Source organism: Cynara cardunculus (genome assembly GCF_001531365.2).
Source record: "Cynara cardunculus var. scolymus isolate 2C chromosome LG 15, CcrdV1, whole genome shotgun sequence".
Taxonomy (NCBI): Eukaryota; Viridiplantae; Streptophyta; class Magnoliopsida; order Asterales; family Asteraceae; genus Cynara; species Cynara cardunculus.
Window position 1 is genome coordinate 12,563,568 of NC_037542.1, and position 19,178 is coordinate 12,582,745.

The 19,178-nt window shown below is 34.1% G+C and overlaps 2 protein-coding genes across 3 annotated transcripts; one reads left to right on the forward strand and one right to left on the reverse strand.

Moving 5' to 3' along the window:
• Positions 1 to 1,156: 1,156 nt before the first annotated feature.
• On the reverse strand, positions 1,157 to 5,887 carry LOC112528672 (nucleolin 1). 2 transcript variants are annotated; one of them, XM_025139693.1, is made up of 19 exons: positions 5,699 to 5,887; positions 5,558 to 5,609; positions 4,825 to 5,018; positions 4,601 to 4,687; positions 4,342 to 4,479; positions 4,075 to 4,212; positions 3,868 to 3,975; positions 3,719 to 3,769; positions 3,523 to 3,594; positions 3,291 to 3,404; positions 3,091 to 3,204; positions 2,910 to 2,954; positions 2,746 to 2,831; positions 2,553 to 2,667; positions 2,307 to 2,395; positions 2,137 to 2,221; positions 1,919 to 2,010; positions 1,490 to 1,824; positions 1,157 to 1,393 (listed from the first exon to the last, which is right to left on the reverse strand). In XM_025139693.1, exons 1-19 carry the CDS (start codon positions 5,729 to 5,731, stop codon positions 1,365 to 1,367), a joined length of 1,977 nt encoding a protein of 658 aa, XP_024995461.1. In that variant the 5' UTR covers positions 5,732 to 5,887; the 3' UTR covers positions 1,157 to 1,364. The 2 variants fall into 2 exon arrangements, with proteins under 2 accessions (XP_024995461.1, XP_024995462.1); XM_025139694.1 differs by lacking the exon at positions 4,342 to 4,479.
• A 1,913-nt stretch (positions 5,888 to 7,800) lies between these two features.
• Positions 7,801 to 15,319, forward strand: LOC112527330 (cycloartenol Synthase-like). The gene is made up of 18 exons (XM_025137917.1): positions 7,801 to 7,998; positions 8,075 to 8,260; positions 9,034 to 9,123; positions 9,197 to 9,391; positions 10,146 to 10,230; positions 10,300 to 10,466; positions 11,037 to 11,225; positions 11,446 to 11,559; positions 11,643 to 11,765; positions 11,853 to 11,975; positions 12,151 to 12,249; positions 12,683 to 12,739; positions 12,886 to 12,932; positions 13,015 to 13,158; positions 13,297 to 13,474; positions 13,566 to 13,646; positions 14,024 to 14,107; positions 14,645 to 15,319. The coding sequence occupies exons 1-18, from the start codon at positions 7,801 to 7,803 to the stop codon at positions 14,753 to 14,755; spliced, it is 2,271 nt and encodes a 756-aa protein (XP_024993685.1). The 3' UTR covers positions 14,756 to 15,319.
• Positions 15,320 to 19,178: the final 3,859 nt, after the last annotated feature.

Sequence of the window (19,178 nt, forward strand, 5' to 3'; positions counted from 1 at the left end):
TATATATATATATATATATATATATATATATATTAAGAGTTTGTTTCAAATTCAACCCATCATATTTATACAACCAATTCAACCCAGTAAATTGAAATATTTATGGAAATGATGAGAGTCCATTTATTATGATTTAAATATTTATAGAAGATGAATAATGTTCATTAATTATAATCAATATTTTATATTAAAAAAACAATCAAAACTTTTATTAAATTACATATTCATCAAATTAAATGAACAGTTAAGATTGAATTGTATTGATTGTACAAATGTAAGAGATTGTATAAATACTCACCTCTATATATTAAAGTTGAACAACCAAATAAAAAATTAAGCGAAACTTCCTAATTATTTATGGTAATTTATGCAATTTAACATTGCAATTATTTTATCAATTTCGCATCATTGAAAATCAAATAAGAATCTCTATATTATTTTTTAAAAAGCCCAATGAATAAAATAACATTTTTTCCATTTTAGTTTTTTATTATAATAATATATTTTTCAGAAATCTTTTCGTTATATAGTCTCATTATCTGTCATAATATAATTATAAAAATTGAATATGTATACAGTTAGAGCATCTTTAATATAATTAAAATCTTCAAAACAAAAAAAAATAGAAAATTCGAACCGAAATAATTCTTTAAAATAGAGAAAGTATAAAGATTTTGAATTTAATTGTTTTTTCTTTGTTTTTTAATGAACATTTAGCCCAAAAAAAGGTTTTTTTACAAAAAAATAAATTTGTTTTTTACAAAAACACTTTTAACAACATGCAAGTAGTGCTTCTAAAACAAATAAACCCTTTATCTAAAAGGTTGATATTACACTAGAAAATTCACAAAAAACCTTGTTAAACTGTTTTATATTTTACTGATAAACACTAGAATAAGCGATGTTCATTATTTATCCACACAAGTTCGACTCAAAATTTGATACCATATCGAACATGAGACAATGAAAATTGCATTTTTTTCTCACACAGACACAAAACATGAGGATGAAAATGCATTTTCTATCCCCCACAAATCACATCATGCCAAAAAAGACAAGCAGCTTCCATACCACATTTAAAAAAATAGACAAAAACAGTACAATAGATCTATAAGCAATTTTTGGCATGAGTAGAGATAAGAAACCAGAAGCAAAAATGGAGAAGAGAACAGCTTTAATTGAAATAAACTTATCAAAAATATTACATATTATCAAACTAGCTTTAGGGGAAAGTCAAAACTACTACATAATAACCCAAAATCTCATCATGTCTATCATATCATCCATGAAATAAAAAGAACCCATAAAAATGTTGTCATCACAAACCCTAAAAACAAGCAACCAGGTTACAACAGCTCCCATGCTTAATCATCACCAAATGTTGTCTTCCTTCCTGCAACATTAGAGCACAATTTATGAGAATCTTATCTTCTATTTGAAAAAAAAAACAATTGAAAAAGATTTTATAAAAATGCCAAAAAACACACACCTGTACCAGGTGTTGCCATGCTTGGCCTGTTAGGTCCACGACCTCTGCCGCCACGTCCTCCACGGCCACCATCTCTGCCGCCACGGCCTCCACTAAACCTGCCACCACGTCCACCGCTAAATCCACCATCTCTGCCGCCAAATCTACCTCCTCTTCCGCCGCTCCTACCGCCATCAAAGCCACGGCCTCCACCACGTCCACCGCTAAATCCACCATCTCTGTCACCTCTGGGCTTGGCTTCCTCTACGATTATGGTGCCTCCTCCAACATCAGTTCCGCTAAGTTCCAAAGCTTTGTTAAGGGCATTACGGTCGGCAAAATCTATGAAAGCAACCCTGAAAAAAATACCATTTAACAGGTTAATACCAAAATTTTGTGGTGAAAACAAGCTTAAACTACAAAATTAACTCCTGAATACAAAACGCATACCCTTTAGGACCCCCAGATTCATAATCTTTTGGAATCGACATCCGTGAAATCTCACCACATTGTCCAAAGTGCTCCCCAAGGGTACTCCTTAGCTGCAAAAGAATTCAGACTCGTAAAAAACCAGTAGGAAAAGCACAAAAATGATTCATCTTGAAAACAGAAAAATATAATCATATTTTAATGTATAATGACACCAGATTTCAGGTATCTAAACATACATTGTCAAAACTATCATCAGCACTAAATCCCCTCACAAATGCAGTTAGAGCCTGGCCACCACTCTTTTGGAAAGACCTTTCGTTGCTGCAGAAATAAATGAGAATTATCAGTTTAGAAGCCAGTTTTCAAATAGATGATGTTAAAACTGCATATTCCAAAAGCATCTTACCCGCTGCCTGGAGTGTATGCACCTCTTTCCTTTGCCAAGTCAAGTTTAACAGGACGATCAAGTAACGATTCCCCATTAAGCTTGAGAGCCTGCAAAATAGAATCATATTCATTAGTCACAAAGATTTCAAGATCAACAAAATCATGTACATTGTGCTTTTTGAAAAAATGCAATGCAAATATTTATCAGACAATTTTGTAAATAAAAACTAACTTTCATTTGAATAAATCAAAGAAAGAACCATACTTCTTGTGCTGCATCAGGGGTGGCAAATTCAACATGTCCATAACCTGCAAAGCGGTCATCTCTCATGGAAAAGCGGACTTCAACAACTTCACCAGCATCTTTGAAGAAATTAATTCTGCAGGGTTATTATAATCATCAGAAATGATGCGACACAACAAAGTTGCAAGGCTTAAAAAGGATAAAAAGCACTTACACATCAGCTTCCTCGATAGAGAAACTTAAATTGCCCATAAACAAAGTTTTAGTTCCGGTAGCTTGAGGAGTCATTGGGGTCTGAGGCTGCAAATTTACCATTTATTAGTAATGCAATCAAATTTGTTAAGAACAACAAAACAAATATACATATTGAAGACTAACCGCTTTCTTTGCTGATGGAGCATCAACCATTTCCACATCAGTATCCTGCAAATATTTGAATTATAAACAACGAGAATAGAAATAAAACCATGTAATTGTAGCATTTTTATCTGTACTAATTCAATATATAAAAAGGGATGCAATGCACCCACCACACTGGAAATATAACAACAATCCTTACACTTTTCTTATTGGTTTTGGCAGGTGCTTCATCCTCATCAGAACTATCATCTTCTTCATCATCTTCTTCTGAATCCTCATCAGAACTGCTAGCTTTCTTTGCAGCTTGTGCAGGCTACAAGCAAAATTGATTGAATGAATAAACAAGGCTGTCTGAAGTGAACCATCAGTGGACCAACAAGAGTTAAAAAATCCACCTACCTTTTTCACAGCTTGTGGCTTTGCTGGCTCTTCATCAGAACTTTCCTCAGAATCACTGCTATCCTCTTCTTCAGCTTTTGGGGTTGGTTTTGCAGCAGCTTTGGTGTCAGATGGCTGCAATTTATTCAACAAAATAAACCACCGTTTATAAACATAGTTTGTAGACCTCAAGTTGTATCATCATTTTTGGTAGTCATTTGAAATACAATATTTACAGTTCCTACAATGTTACCTTAATCTTTTTCTTTTGAGGTTCCTCTTCATCAGAACTCTCTTCTGAGCTTTCATCATCAGATTCAGGCTTCTGTAATTCCATGAAGAGTTAAATGACAATAAACTATTAATATATATTTGTAAAACATATGCAGCTAGTGTGACTCAATGTGACAGCACAAGAACAAAGAGAAAAAAGAGCGCATTGAACACACCTTGGTTGCAGCAGCAATTGCAGCAGGTTTTTTTGCAGGTGCGGCTTTAACCTGCACAATCACATTCAAAATTACCCATAACATCAGAAAAACAAGCAACTGTTGCTTGAGTTTAATCATTCAAAGAAGATTAAAACAAATCAACATACCTCTTCTTCATCAGAATCACTCTCTTCAGAACTAGAATCTTCAGAACTCTCTACTTTCTTAGCAGGGGCCACGACAGCTCCATTTTTGGCAGGCTGCTTCTTTGGGGCCTTAACATGAATTTGTGTCCATTGATTAGTCCCTAAAGTGCTTATATATATACAAGACATTTACACAAAGATGTTAAACCAAATTCAAATGCCTCTTACTTCATCTTCTGAACTGTCATCTTCTGATTCAGACTCATCACTTGATTCATCCTTCTTAGAAGCTGCAACAGCACCATTCTTGGCCACAGCAGCAGGCTTCTGTTTCAAATCAGCAGCTCCCTTGACCTTTGTTTCCTCCTACACAATTACCATCAATACTTAGAGAAGTGGCAAACAACCTTTTATCATGTAGGGTAGACTGCAAGCATCGCATGTGAATTAGCCAAACTGTATCCAGGTGCTGCAAGATTTACAAACTCTACTCACTTCATCGTCTGAGGAATCACTATCATCCGAAGATTCAGATTCATCCGAACTCTCAGGCAACTTAGCCTTATTAACAGGTTTACCAAGCGATCCATTTTTGGCGGTGGAAACAGACTGTTTCTTAGAAGGTTTAGGCTCCTGCAGGATGTTAAAAAGGTTTGTAGGAAGGTAGAGATAAGTTATTACAACTACACCACAATATGAGAGCCATATAATAGAAAGCAGCGGCTTAACAAAAATAACTATGACCATCACTTACTTCATCAGAGGAAGAGTCAGACTCATCGCTGCTAGACTCCTTGACAGGCTTTTTAACCACAGGGGCTGCTTTCTTTGATGCAACAACCTTGTATTTTAACATTATGAGCATCAGTACATATTAAAAATATCAAGCAAACAAGATCAAATACACTTGAATAATAATGAAATATATATACAGATGCTAAACCAAACACAAAGTTGCAAGTATAATAAAGATTATACCTTCTTCTGCTCTTCCTCAGACTCTGAGCTGCTTTCTTCAGAGGAACTGCTTTCCTCTTTCTTGGCGTTCTTCTTCTGGGTCTTTGTCTCGACCTTCTTTTTCTCAACAGCCTGGGCTACACCACCATTGACTATCTTCTGCTTCTTACTACTCACTACCTTCTTCTCAATAATCTCCTCTGCGTCTCTCTTGCCTACATCAAGTGAAATACTTGATTAAAACACAAAAGAACAGCCATCGACAGGCAACATCTCACAATCGGTTTAAATTTGAAAGCTCTTCTAGTAGAATTAAAACTCATTACGCTTTGAAAACATTTCTACCACACACCTTTTTACAACTACCAATACCCTTATACAATTTAAACACTCAGAAATAAACCATGTTGACATTCACAACCCAAACATAGACTCCCTTGGAAAGGAAGTAACAATAGTACGACCAAATGAAATTAACACACACGAATCAGAAAACTCCTTAAAATCTAACAAAATCAAAGAAACTAAAGGAATGATTAATTGAGATAATCAAGAACCAACTACAATCGATGGCTTTGTACCCTATTGCCTACATCACATAACTCATAAAACCAAAAACTAACGAAATCAAACAAGAAATCAACCCGAAAGCATATATACCCATTTATTAAAACCCGTAATTCATAGATAAACGATGAACAAATTAGAACTAGGAAGCAAACAACATTGAAAGAAAGAAGATAGAAGAAGCTACCTTTTTTCATTGATTTCGTCGGCTGGGCGACAACAGCAGGAGCGGACTCAACCTATAACGACATCAAAACAAATTCATCATTATACACACAAATAAATACATACACAGGACACCAAACTGAAAAATCGGAGAAAACGGTACCTTGGAGGCAGACTTCTTGGCTGATTTCCCCATGAGAAGAATCGAAGAGAAAAATAAATCAAATTAGGGTTCTTGGTGAAGGGAAAGGAGGAGGCCGGACTTTAAGTAGCTGCTGCAGTAAGAGCAACTACAAAAACCCTAGAAGAGAAAATATTAGGGTTTTAGAGGAGTAGGATGGGAGATGCGAAACCTCGGTGAATATATAGTGAGCGTGAGGTCCGTGTGTAGATATTTATGGTGTCTCTAACGACGTTAGTTTTAGGTTTTCCTTTTATTTAACGTGCGGCCCCGTCCGTTTGTGCGACGTGACGGCAAAAGTTTATGAGTAAATTACATATATAGTCCCTCTACTATAGTCAAACTCTAACAAGAACCACTATTGTTTAGACATTACACCATAGCCCCCCCAACCTTTGAATTTTCTTTTACCAATTATCCTTTAACCTTGACACCTGTTAATATCCTCCATTAAATGCCCTCACCTGCTAGTCGAATGAGGGACATTTTGGTCATTTTACATTAATTTGTAAAAAAAAAAGTAATGTGCAAATGTTTTAAAGTTTGTGTGGAAGTTTCAATGCAATTTAAAGAAACAAAAACAAAAGAAAACCTGATAAACCCCCCAACCCGATACCATGTCTTTCCCTACTGAAACGTGTCCTTGTCGACAACCACCTTTTTCGATCTTCTTCTCCACTGAAGCTAACTTTGAGAAACAGCAACGGTGATGCTTGATTACTTCAATGAAATTATGGGTTTTCTTTTGTTGGATTTTGTCACCAAGTGAAGAAACCAGCTTCAAGAAACCAAACCCACGAACATCAATCTATAAAAACTTTATTATGATTTTTAGCTCCAAAATTGACACAATGACGAGCTCAACACTTATATCCCCGTTCTCCTGTGAATGTCAGGTAATTGAAGAGGCTAAATGAGTACTATACCGCTTCTTAATAATTTATTTTGCAGCATCGTGTATCAGCATTACACAACGCAGTTGGTTGTGCACGATTAGCGTATAATTCAATGAGCTACATAAAAATAATGTGTGCACGTATATGTATATTTTGAGCGGTATTATCTATCTTCATTCATTTTCTCATTTATTCGTTCTACAGTCTACAAACAACGGTTCTGGGTGGGTTTTTTTTTTTTTTTTTGAAAAGTGAAAGGGTTGCGATGAAGGTGAGGGACGAAGAAGAAAGGATTCAAGAACGATGAAGTAGAGTTATTTAGTTTGTTATTTTAATGTTTATGCATATCTATTTTATGTTTCTGCCAATAATTAATGTATAGAATGCAAAATGACTAAAATGCGCTCACATGAAGGTGTTTTACGGTTTTCTTTAAGGTATGCCAAGGTCAAAAACGATCAGTTAAGTGTTCAGATCCCTTCTTACGCTTCTCACTTTAACTTTTATTCTCATATGATCATTTATTTGTAATTGATGGCCATATGTTTATAACTTTCTTTTAATTGTTACAAATTATTTCCTCCGATTCCAAATTTTTTAGAAATACAAAATCATTCAACATGATATTTAACGTTCACAAAAACCACCGAATGTATATTTCATTTCGTCCATTAGTTGGTACATCGTCAACTAATTTTTCAAATACGCTTTTATACCGCGACACCACAAGTAATAATAAATTGGAATGACAAAATTACCCCTCGTTTGAAATAAAATTATTATTGTTGTTAAATATTATATATTATTATTATTGAAATTATCATATATAAACGAGACCTTAGTTTCTTCAGAGTGTTAACTAGGAACAACGTTTCGATCTTCTTTTAAAAATACGTGTTCAAATTTTGCTTTCGAAGAGTTTGTTCGCATTTTTACTCTTCCAAGTTAAAAGACGTAAACGACATAAAGAAAACACAAAACACATGTTTCAACAAATTAGGCATTTTTTCGATGGTTTCGTCTAAGGTGTGACCTTTTTATTGATCGTCATGCTTTTGGCTTTTGGATTTTGCACTCGAATTTGAATTTCTATCGTATTCGTACGAATGTGTTTTGAAGTCCGGAAGTAAAAAAAATCAACTTTTGATTGATTTGGCATTCGTGTTTGTGTCTCGAAGAAGGTCAAAAATGTGGAAACTAAAGGTTGCGGAGGGAGGAAGTCCATGGCTCCATTCTATCAACGATCACGTTGGACGTCAAGTTTGGGAGTTTGATCCCGAGCTAGGTTCCTTCGACGAAATTGCTGAAGTTGAAAAGGCCCGACAAATCTTTTCAGAGAATCGGTTCGAACAAAAGCAAAGCTCGGATATGCTCATGCGCATTCAGGTTTGTTTTAAATTGCATGTCGGTTCTATATTGAATGGAATGAGTCTAATCGAGACTTTCTCTTGTACCCATGTAGTTTGCAAAGGAGAATCCACATCCTGTTATCGTACCAGAAGTCGAGATAACAGATGTAGAAGATATTACGGAGGCTAAAGTAGCGAACATATTAAGGAAAGCCGTATGTTTCTATTCGAGTCTGCAGGCAGACGATGGACACTGGCCAGGCGATTACGGAGGTCCTATGATTCTATTGCCTGGTTTGGTAAATTATAATCCTTTAGGATCTGTTTGATTTGCATGATTCTTTTTGAGGGATTCAAATTTTATGAAGAGATCTGGATTGAGATAAATTTGGAATTCTTCATGTGTTTGGTTTGTAGGATTTGGAATGTTATGTTTGGTTTGTAGGATTTGGATTGGGTTTTAAATTTTCATTTTTGTAATTATTTGTTTGTTTATAAAAAATACGTTTTTCTTTTAAATAATTTGTGGCGGTTTTGTGCGGACGTCAACGAAAGTTGACTTTTTCCATGTCCGCCAGTGATCCGCCGGAAAATTCATTTTTTTAGTAGTATTAGAGATCTCCACGTGTACGCACGTTAAAGAAGCAATGTATTTTTTATGAAATCCGACCAGAGCAGGATTTGAAATACAAACTCTTCCCTAACGATTTCCAATCCACCAAACAAAGGATTTCAAATTCGGACAATCCTGCAAACTAAACACGAGATTGAAATGAATTTGAAATCCAAACCCTCCCAAATCCACTTCATTATTGCAAACCAAACGAACCCTTAATGCACGATGTCTACTCCACGAGAGCATCTCCAAGAGTTTCTCTATGAAATTCCGACATAGGAAAACCAAAGTCGAAAATCTTCAAAAAGAAATTTACATTATAACTCGAGTTGTTTTCCACCCTATTGTGTTGCTTGGTGTAATTGGGTTCAGGCTGTTTGATGTAGTTGGATTCACAGTTTGATCTCGTACGGGACCCACTTCCCGTATATTTAACGACTAACGTGTTGCATATAGGTTATTACCTTATCCGTTACCGGGGCATTAGATGCAGTCTTATCGAACAACCATAAAATCGAGATCCTTCGTCATATCTACAATCACCAGGCATGTGTAGATTAATCTTCTTTTTATGAGGTATGCCCATGTCTTCGAGATTTAAAACATGCCATCACTGCAGAATAAAGATGGTGGATGGGGTCTGCATATCGAAGGTCATAGCACCATGTTCGGTAGCGTCCTAAACTATGTGACATTGAGATTGCTTGGAGGAGGAGCTGAAGATGGCGAAGCAGCAATGCAAAAGGCACGAACGTGGATTTTGGACCAAGGCGGGGCTACTATGATCACGTCTTGGGGAAAGATTTGGCTTTCAGTAGGGAACTTGTCGTAACTCTTGCCTACTCGTTTTCACCTTACTTAAAGTCGGCAGTTTTCATAGAACAACCATTCCACTCATTGGGGACTGGGTGGGGTACCGCTAGACAAAATTCGGTTTACAAGACACTTCGAAATGTCCAAATAGACCACTTTATAAGACTTCAGTTTTATATGGCCAAACAATAAAACGTCTTATGTAAATGTGTTGTAATCAGTTTATATATAACACTTTTAAACACCGTAACAAGTTTTATAGGACACTTTTAAGAACTATTATATTTACACTTTTTTATATGACATTTGTTGTTTTATATAAAACTATCCTTACAAAAAAACTTGTTATGACACCCAAAAAAACATGCAATAAACTTATTACAACACATTTAAATGACACTTTTCTTGTTTGGTCCTATAAATTAAAGTTTATATAGACACTTAGACATTTTTGACATCCTATAAACCCAAATTTGTGGTAATGGGTAAAAGTCTGCAGAGGCAAATCCAGAAAATTTTTGAAGTGGCTGCACCAGATAAATATCTTTTTAAATTTTAAATTTTACACACATACCCTTATCCTTTCAACATTTATGGTCACAAATAACCAAATATATGGCTGCACGTAATACCATATGAATGCATGTAGATCCACCCCTAGGTGCATCCCACCTCATACCCTACTTCGAAATGGGGCATACCAAGTGTGTTTAGTTTTATTTTGTTTAATAATTTTGTATCCTTGATGATTATAGGTACTCGGGGTATACGAGTGGTCAGGAAACAACCCGTTGCCGCCTGAACTCTGGTTGGTTCCATATGTTCTTCCGGTGCATCCAGGTGAGCCTGTTTTGGTTCCTCGGGATCTCTCTATATGTGTGAATGTCCATAACAATGGAAAAGTTGCAGGTCGGACATGGTGTCATGCTCGAATGCCATTTTTGGGTATGTCGTACTTATATGGTAAGAGGTTCATTGGTCCTATCACGCCTACGGTTTTGGCTTTGAGAAACGAGTTGTATACCATCCCTTATCATGAAATAGATTGGAATAAAGCACGAAATCTATGTGCAAAGGTTAGTTTACACTCAATTTCTGAGTGTCTTTTAATCTATTTTCTATCATTTTTAACGTTCAATATGTGTTCCCATGTATGCATAGACGATGGATCGTGTGAGAAAAAAAGTTAAGGTGAGAAGTGTAAGAAGAGATTTGGATCCTTGATCACTTTTAGTTTCAAACCAATTCATGAATTACGTTTTATAAGGGAATTGATCTAGTATTTCTCTTCAATTAGGATTGATCCAATGATGAAGATCTCTTCTTACTTTTCTCACCATAATTTGATTAATTTCTATTCTCTCTGGAACCCGACCCTGTATGCATATACACACATATGTATACACGTGAATGTCAGTATGTATATATTTGTGTTCGCACAATTACCATTGATACGGTTACTATCGTGTGTGTTTTCATGGATAATAAAGACATTATATTTGTATACTTTGAAAAAATATCATTTACATTCAAGAAAAAACCAAAAAAAAAAAAAATCAACTGGAACCAGTTCACTATGGCCTTCATTTCACTTCAAACATTAAGACGTTAACATTACCAATATGATAGTGTTTACTTTTTTGCAGGAAGAGCTTTTTTATCCACACCCTCTTATTCAAGACATTCTGTGGGCAACTATTGACAAGATGGTGGAACCAGTTCTTATGAGATGGCCCGGGAAGAAGTTGCGAGAGAAGGCGCTTCGCCATGTCATGGAGCATATTCATTATGAAGACTTGAATACTCGATATGTATGCCTAAGTTCAATAAACAAAGTAAGCAAACTTCCATAGTTCCATGTCCCTATCAACATTGTGAATCACCTTTTCAAATTAAGTAAATTGAGGATGTTAAACTTTCACAAGTCGGGGGTTTCTACGAAACAGTCTGTGTCATTTGAGATAAAGGTAAGGTCAGCATGCATCCTACGCCTCCCTGACCCTATCTCCGGGTCAGATTTCTACATTCCCATCTAGCCTAACTTCTATCTCTCAGGTGATAAATATGCTCTGTTGTTGGGTAGAAGATCCAAATTCAGAGGCTTTCAAGTTTCATCTCCCGAGAATACATGATCATCTATGGCTTGCTGAAGATGGCATGAAGATGAAGGTGTACATAAAACATAAGATGTTGTTTGTTATACATTGTATGGAATTTCTTATATACATAATCAGTTAAATCACATCATTCAGGGTTATAATGGTAGTCAATTATGGGACACTGCTTTCGCCATTCAAGCAATTGTTTCTACAAATCTCGTTGAAGAATTTAGTCCAACGCTAAGAAAGGCACATGTTTTCCTAAAAAGGTCACAGGTGAAACACACAGTTAACAAGACTTTGAAATTAGCCACTGTAACTTCAAAGTTTAAGTCATGGTAATTGTTTCTTATTGCTCTAAAGATCTTAAAGAATTGCCCTGGTGATCCTAAGTATTGGTATCGTCACATTTCAAAAGGTGGTTGGCCGTTCTCAACTGCAGATAATGGATGGATCGTGTCAGATTGCACTGCTGAAGGGTTAAAGGTGAGTATTTAACATATATAAGTGGTCTACTTATGTCGATGGTTAGCACTGTCTGAGTTAGATATCTCGAGTCCTAGGTTAGACCAGGGTGTTTAGGTCTTCCCACCTTGGTTATGACATACTGGGTTTGTTTGGTTTGGTTTATTATGTCAGTGTTAATAATTTCCTTCATCAGGCTGCACTCATGCTAAGAAAATTGCCATCTGAAGCTGTTGGTGAACCATTAGATATAATGCGGTTGTATGATGCCGTTAACGTTATACTATCTTTACAGGTAATTAGAATGTTGCAACTAGCAATTGTTTTCCATTGATTCCCAAAAAATAACCCACTGTTGTCTTAAGGTTGCCTAGTAAGTAATAAAGAACTGCCTTTATAATAAATAATACAATATACATATTAGTACAATAACTAAAGAAGTATAAGACCCATCAATAATAATGCAATTAGAGACAAAAATCAAGTCTCCTAAACAAATTATAAATTTTAATCGATTAGATAATCACGAAGACTAATGCTTACCAATAAACTGCTTCAGAGAGTTGTCTTTGTGTGTGCTATCTCATATGCTCTGACATCTTGCCCCAAACTTTGCCAATTTTACTCTTCGGTCATATATATATATATATATACTTCATGAAACGAGTTTAGTACCAAAATTATAATTAAACAAAACTAACAAGAAGCTACCCTTTATATGTGTGCAGAATGCCAATGGTAGTTTTGCTACATATGAACTTACAAGATCCTACAAATGGTTGGAGGTACTACATCAAAAATGACAGAAATCCAGTTAGCATGGAGTTAACTCATGCTTTATTTTGTTTTACAGTAGATTTTCAGTATCATTACAGCTTCTCTCTATTTCATTCACTCTCATTTCTTATTTCTCATGCAAACCTACTTTCAGTGGATTAATCCTGTTGAAACATTTGGTAACGTCGTTATAGACTACCCGTAAGAATCAACACCTGTATTCTATTTTTCTTTTTGAAATTCTAATCATTTTTGCTATTTACAAACCCATTACTGTCTTCAGATGTTTAGAATGTACCTCAGATGCAATCCAAGCTCTGACAACATTCAAGAAATCATACCCTGATTATAGGAGAGAAGAAGTACAACGAAGTATTGACAAAGCTGTTGCATTCATTGAAAAAGAGCAAGCATCAGACGGTTCATGGTTTGTCATTCATCTTCTTGTTGTTCATATGCAAATTGATCCTACTTATGTGTTTTCCAAATATGCTCGTCATTCTTTCTTGTGCCAATGAATTGTGATTCTTTATCCGGTTACATGTGTATAATCTAATTTCATTAGGTATGGTTCATGGGGAGTTTGTTTCACCTATGCCACATGGTTTGGAATTGAAGGACTAGTAGCTGCTGGAAGAAACTTCTCTAATTGCGTTAGCGTTCGTAAGGCTTGTAACTTTTTATTGCGTAAACAACTTGCTTCTGGTGGCTGGGGAGAGAGTTACCTCTCATGTCAGGACAAGGTGAGGTTCAACTGAACTACAAGTACGATGACATGTGCCTCATTTATCTAGCCTAAACCCTTATGGCAATCTATTACTCGTTTCCATACAGGTGTATACCAATCTTGAAGGAGGTCGCTCTCATATTGTGAATACTTCTTGGGCTCTGCTTGCTCTCATTCATGCTGAGCAGGTACTCATATACCTTCATTAAAGCAGATAAGTATTCGAGCGGTGCTTAGTTAGAGGTAAAAGTGGTAGGGAATGGAAACGAAAACATCAATTGTGTGTGTTTTGATATATACTGGGGAACGCAACATTCCTAAAAAAACTAAGGGGAAATGAAACTCGTTCCGATTTCCATTCCTAAGTCCTCAACATTTCCATTGTCAAAACCTAACATGAACAAAACAACCCCTCAAACTCTGGTGTGCTATTAGCAGAGGTGAGGTATTGATGTTCGGGTGTTGGGAAAACTTTTCCTATCTTATAAGGCTTGCATATGTTTGTAGGTCTTCATTAATCTTACTTCCCAACCATTATTCATTAGTTAACAAGCTTATCTTTCAGGCCAATAGAGACGCAACACCGTTGCACCTAGCAGCACAAGTATTGATTAACTCTCAAATGGAGAATGGAGATTTCCCACAACAGGTAAGCCATGTAACCGGTAGCCTTGAAGCTATTTTAGAAACTACAATAAATTATATTCAACATTGATTTGTATATTGATAAAATTGACACACATAAAAAAAGATATGTCTACATGTACTTGCACATTTAAAGTGGAATGTTGGTGTACTAGTCAAATTGAAGTTTCAATCCCAGACTTTCCAGTGAACTCAAAGATCTAGCCATTACATAAGTGGGAATTCTGTTGACAAAATTTAACATCTTATCTCCGTGCTTATAAGATATAGGATTGCTTACCTTATGATATTAGTTTCACACTTCCATTTCTTTCCCCAAGATCATCAAGACTTGTTCAGCAACACCAAATCTTTCCCACGCTCCATCAATTAGTCATATGATCCTATGAATGTTTATGAATTCCATTTAAGATGCTTCAATAGATCAAATAAGTGATTCCTCATGTTTTAGCTTGGTGGTGATGATGCAATGAACTTTGGCTTTAATTTTGTTCTTAAACAATCTTGAGAAACTAAAATGAATGCATTCATATTGTTGCAGGAGATCATAGGTTCGTTTAACAGGACCTGCATGATTACATATGCAGCATACAGAAACATCTTCCCTATTTGGGCCTTAGGAGAATACCGCAGCAGTGTACTTGAGCAATGAGTAACACAATATTCTCGCCTTCGATTTATCCAAGGTTTCCAAACTCCCTTCTTTAAGGAAATTCAAACTCGTCTCTCTAGTTAACCTATTTGGTATCTAGAGGTTCATGACCTCATATATCATGGTGTATGCCTCTCTAAATATCACATGATCAACCATTTGGCATTTAACAGAGGATCAATTCAAAGTTGATTTCAATAATGCTAATTTTTATTTAAATATTGATCCTGAAATTAGTTGCAATATTTGTATCACCTTCCATATTTTACGAAAATCAAATATTTGGCCCCAATTACAAAATGCTCGTTATGCCTATTTATAGAACAATTTGAGTTATCCATTCCACAAATCTTTTACGAAACACAGGGGAATTTCAAACCATCTCAGTTTTTCTAGTAGAACTAGCAATTACAAGTCAATAACGAATGATCGTAAGAACTTAACAAGCCGACCGATTAATCAATGAAACCCTAAAATACAATCAATGAAGATAAAGAACGCCATATAGCAGATGAAATTGAATAACAAAAACCCTAGAAGATGAAGATGACACTGTCGGTACCAGAGAGAATGAGAAACACGCACAACACATATGCAATATGACAGAGAGAATGTTTTCATCTTTGCTCCGCCAAGGAGAAAGACTGAAGGGAAGCGAAGGGGAGGGGGGGAGGGGGGATTTACGAGTTCTTTTAACTGATTTAAGCCCTTCAAACACCTGTAACCAACAATTTTTTTATTTGACTAAATTGACCTTTATCGCATGGGCTTGTTAATGGAATAAGCACATGGACTTGTTAATGGAATAAGCACATGGACGTTATTGTAATTTCGAAAGGGTATGGATGAAATCTATAGTTAATAGATGACTAATATATCAATTTCAATCGATGTACAGTGAGATATATCTAGATTTTAGTATTTCATTTTTTGTTGTTTTAGTCGATGCTATAATACGATTTTATGTGGTTTTAGAAAAAAAAAATTAATTTTTTTATTTTTAAATAAAATATAAATATAAAGAAATCATAAAAAATAAAAATATTGATATTAGTATCAAACTAATTATTTAAAATTTCTTTTTTTTTTGTGTATTTCTTTAATCCATTTTTTTATTTTTAGTTTAATGATATAAGTTTTTATAATAATAGTAATTAAATATTTTGTTATAATTCAATGATTATCTTGATTATATTTTAGTTTTTTTATATTTAAAATGAAATGTTTATCCTCTATTTGGTTATATTTATCTGAAGTTAGTTACACAAATTCAAACATTAAACTTTAATAAGTTGTACTTACGCATAATTTACTTGTAATCTTGAATTTTAAGTAGTATATATCAATAAACAGTGTTTCATGCATAAAAATGGTTTTTAAGAGTTTTTGTCAAATGTTTTATAATATAATATAGATTATAAAGTATTTGGTAAAAGTTATTCAAAATTTTCACTTCATATTGTTTGTTAATAAATATTAGACTTGTTCATTGGTTGATATTCATTTGATGTAAGGGAAACTGAACCGATCCAATCATCAATTGGATGTTGGACTTTGTCAACCGAGTTGATCCGATTAACATTGAATAACAGACCAAATCCAATCTAATTGATGATTTGATCGGTTAGGTTCCATCCATTGGATAATTTTATTGGATATCTAATGGATGACCCGATAAAATTGAATTCATCCAGTGTGTTAATTCAATCCAATTCTCTAACAATCATACAAATTAATTAATCTATTTTAATATGTGTTAAAATCAACACAAGATAAATTAAAAATTCAAAGTCTCACGTAAAACATATTCCGATTTAAGCAATTTGAAAATAAATTAATTGAATGATAGTTGGGTAATGGTTTGATGGACAACTGGATGGTTATCGGATGATTAATTGAATGTTGATCGGTTCGTTTTTTGTCTGTTCTAGATTGTCATCCGAGAACCGACCGATCCAAACCGGCTGTTGAAATTTTCAATTCGATTCGATCCGATCCAATTACAATTTGAAATCCAATTACTTTGTAGTTATTGGTTTATTGGTACAAACTAAAAGCCATTTACAAAATCAAAAACTAGCCAAAATGAAGATAGAAGATCACCGATGCGGTTTGTGGATCAACTATCTGAAATATACACCAAGACTACAAGTAGTTGATTTGAAGATAATTTGAAACAACTAGCCGATAAAATGAAGATTTGCCTACAAATTGACCATATCTTTTTTATCCCCTGTACCTAATAGGGACATTCCTTGTTAAATAGTCGTCTCTACATACAATTAGTGTATGTGTTAATGACATATCAGTAGTGGTCAGGTCAACGTATGTCATCTTATCCCAACGTGACGAATATCCCCATGCATTAAATGGACGGGTGGTATAGAAAGGCATAATGCATCTCCCATGCGACAACGCTTCACTAATAGAATTTTCCAGTGACATACTCAAGCCGATCAACTCTCCTTTTCTACTCTCATGGTTTATTGTGTGTGAATAAATCTAATTGTTCTTCGTTTCCTTACAAGTACTCTATGTGTTGTTTTTGCAATGTATTATGTGTGTGATCTTGTTTGTGTTAGGTTTATCTTTCCTTATTCAGCAACAATCTGTATTTTTGCATATTAATTTTCGATATAGATTAATAAGAATCAAAAGTTGAAAAAAATACGTGTAATTGTATTCACTCTCCTTCTACAATTACTTTATGTTTATTATCATATCATCTAGGGACGAATAATATTCATCATAAAAATTATTAATACTGAAAATACATAATATAATGAATATTAAAGACGTGTGATAGTTAATAATGTATAATATTTAGGATTATTTAGCATGAATAATATTTATGAGTAATTATAAGTGTTAATCATAAATAACGCATGAACTAACTCTTTTATATGTTTTGAAACTAGGTATAGTTCTTATCTTGTTGCAACACTATTCATTTAAACCATTTTTTTATTAACTTGAATATCCAATCCACTATGCGAACCGACTAATCTCAAGACGACCACCTGTTTTGCAGGTTGCCAGAAGTCATCGCACTTGAACCTTCGTGGCCACAAAATGACTTTTATTCCTTCTTGGATTTGAACCTGAGACATGTAGACACTTTTTAACATATGGAGCTCAGACTCAAACCAATCGGACGCCACCCTTTTTGTTTTAAACCAAAATCTAACAACATAAAAAGAAAACAGACATTTAAACCTACCGAATGAAGTATACATAAGCAGTTAGATATTATATTCATAGAATACGGTTAACAATTATACACCTGCTAATCTGATGCCCATTCCAACATCAACAACAACTACTTAAAACTGATCACGTCATAATGCAACTCTTTAGTATTAACCATTAGAGCTGTTCTTAATCCTTGATTTTCACCAAAATAAAGGGAGTAATTCCATAATGTAATCATAGAAAACGAATAAAATCAAAACAGTTTATGAGGCGCTTGTTTCATACCGATGGAGCATAAAAGTCGTTTTTCTTGGTTTATGAGATACAAACAATTACTCAATTTAAATCAATGTTCTAAATGGTGTGAGACGTGACGTGGTGGTGAAGTCAAGCAAGTCTTAGGAGTTACGGCGAGATCATGACGTTTTTCAAGGTGTGACTTATGACGGAAAATCTCTATACCATATATAAGACAAATGGTTGATACCATTATTCATTAAATTAATGATAATAAATAATTTGCATTATGTCATATACAAAGAACTAACAAATAAGAAACATTTAAAAAACGTAAAAAGAAAATCAAATATCACGTTACAAAAATCATGTATTACGCCATTATGTGATTCCAAAGATTATTATTCATTTTCATATCTATATTATATTATAATTCATTTGACAAAAAACTCTTAAAACCATTTTTTATGCATGAAACACTGTTTATTGATACATATTACTTAAAATTCAAGATTACAAGTAGATTGTGCGTAAGTACAATTTAGTAAAGCTTCATATTTGAATTCGTGTAACATACTGCGGATAAACATAATCAAATAGAAGATAAACATCTCATTTTAAAATATAAAAAATATAAAATACAATTAGAATAATTATTGAGTTATTACAAAATAATAAATTATTATCTTTATACAAAATTATATTATTAAACAAATATAAATTACTTCGTTATTGAACATAAATTAAATTATAATAAAAAGCTGAATTAAAAATTACACAAAAAATGAAATTTTTTAAATAATTAATTTGATACTAATATTGATATATTTATGTCAAATTCTTATGATATCTTCAAAATTATATTTTTATTAAAAAATAAAAATAGTATCGCTTTTTCAAAATCACATAAGACCATATTATACATCAACCAAAATGAAGAATAAAACGAAATATTAAAATTAAAATGTATCTAGCTGCATTATACAAGTACCCT

What these genes read in the sequence shown, in the direction of transcription:
- LOC112528672 (XM_025139693.1), bottom strand. Translation starts at nt 5,731, where the DNA reads ATGGGGAAATCAGCCAAGAAGTCTGCCTCCAAG. An exon ending in CAATTGCTGCTGCAACCAAG is followed by an intron (nt 3,595 to 3,718) that starts GTGTGTTCAATG and finishes ATGGAATTACAG; the next exon opens with AAGCCTGAATCTGATGATGA. An exon ending in CCCCTGATGCAGCACAAGAA is followed by an intron (nt 2,396 to 2,552) that starts GTATGGTTCTTT and finishes TCTATTTTGCAG; the next exon opens with GCTCTCAAGCTTAATGGGGA.
- LOC112527330 (XM_025137917.1), top strand. Translation starts at nt 7,801, where the DNA reads ATGTGGAAACTAAAGGTTGCGGAGGGAGGAAGTCCATGGCTCCATTCT. An exon ending in GGGGAAAGATTTGGCTTTCA is followed by an intron (nt 9,392 to 10,145) that starts GTAGGGAACTTG and finishes TGATGATTATAG; the next exon opens with GTACTCGGGGTATACGAGTG. An exon ending in AAGATGGCATGAAGATGAAG is followed by an intron (nt 11,560 to 11,642) that starts GTGTACATAAAA and finishes CACATCATTCAG; the next exon opens with GGTTATAATGGTAGTCAATT.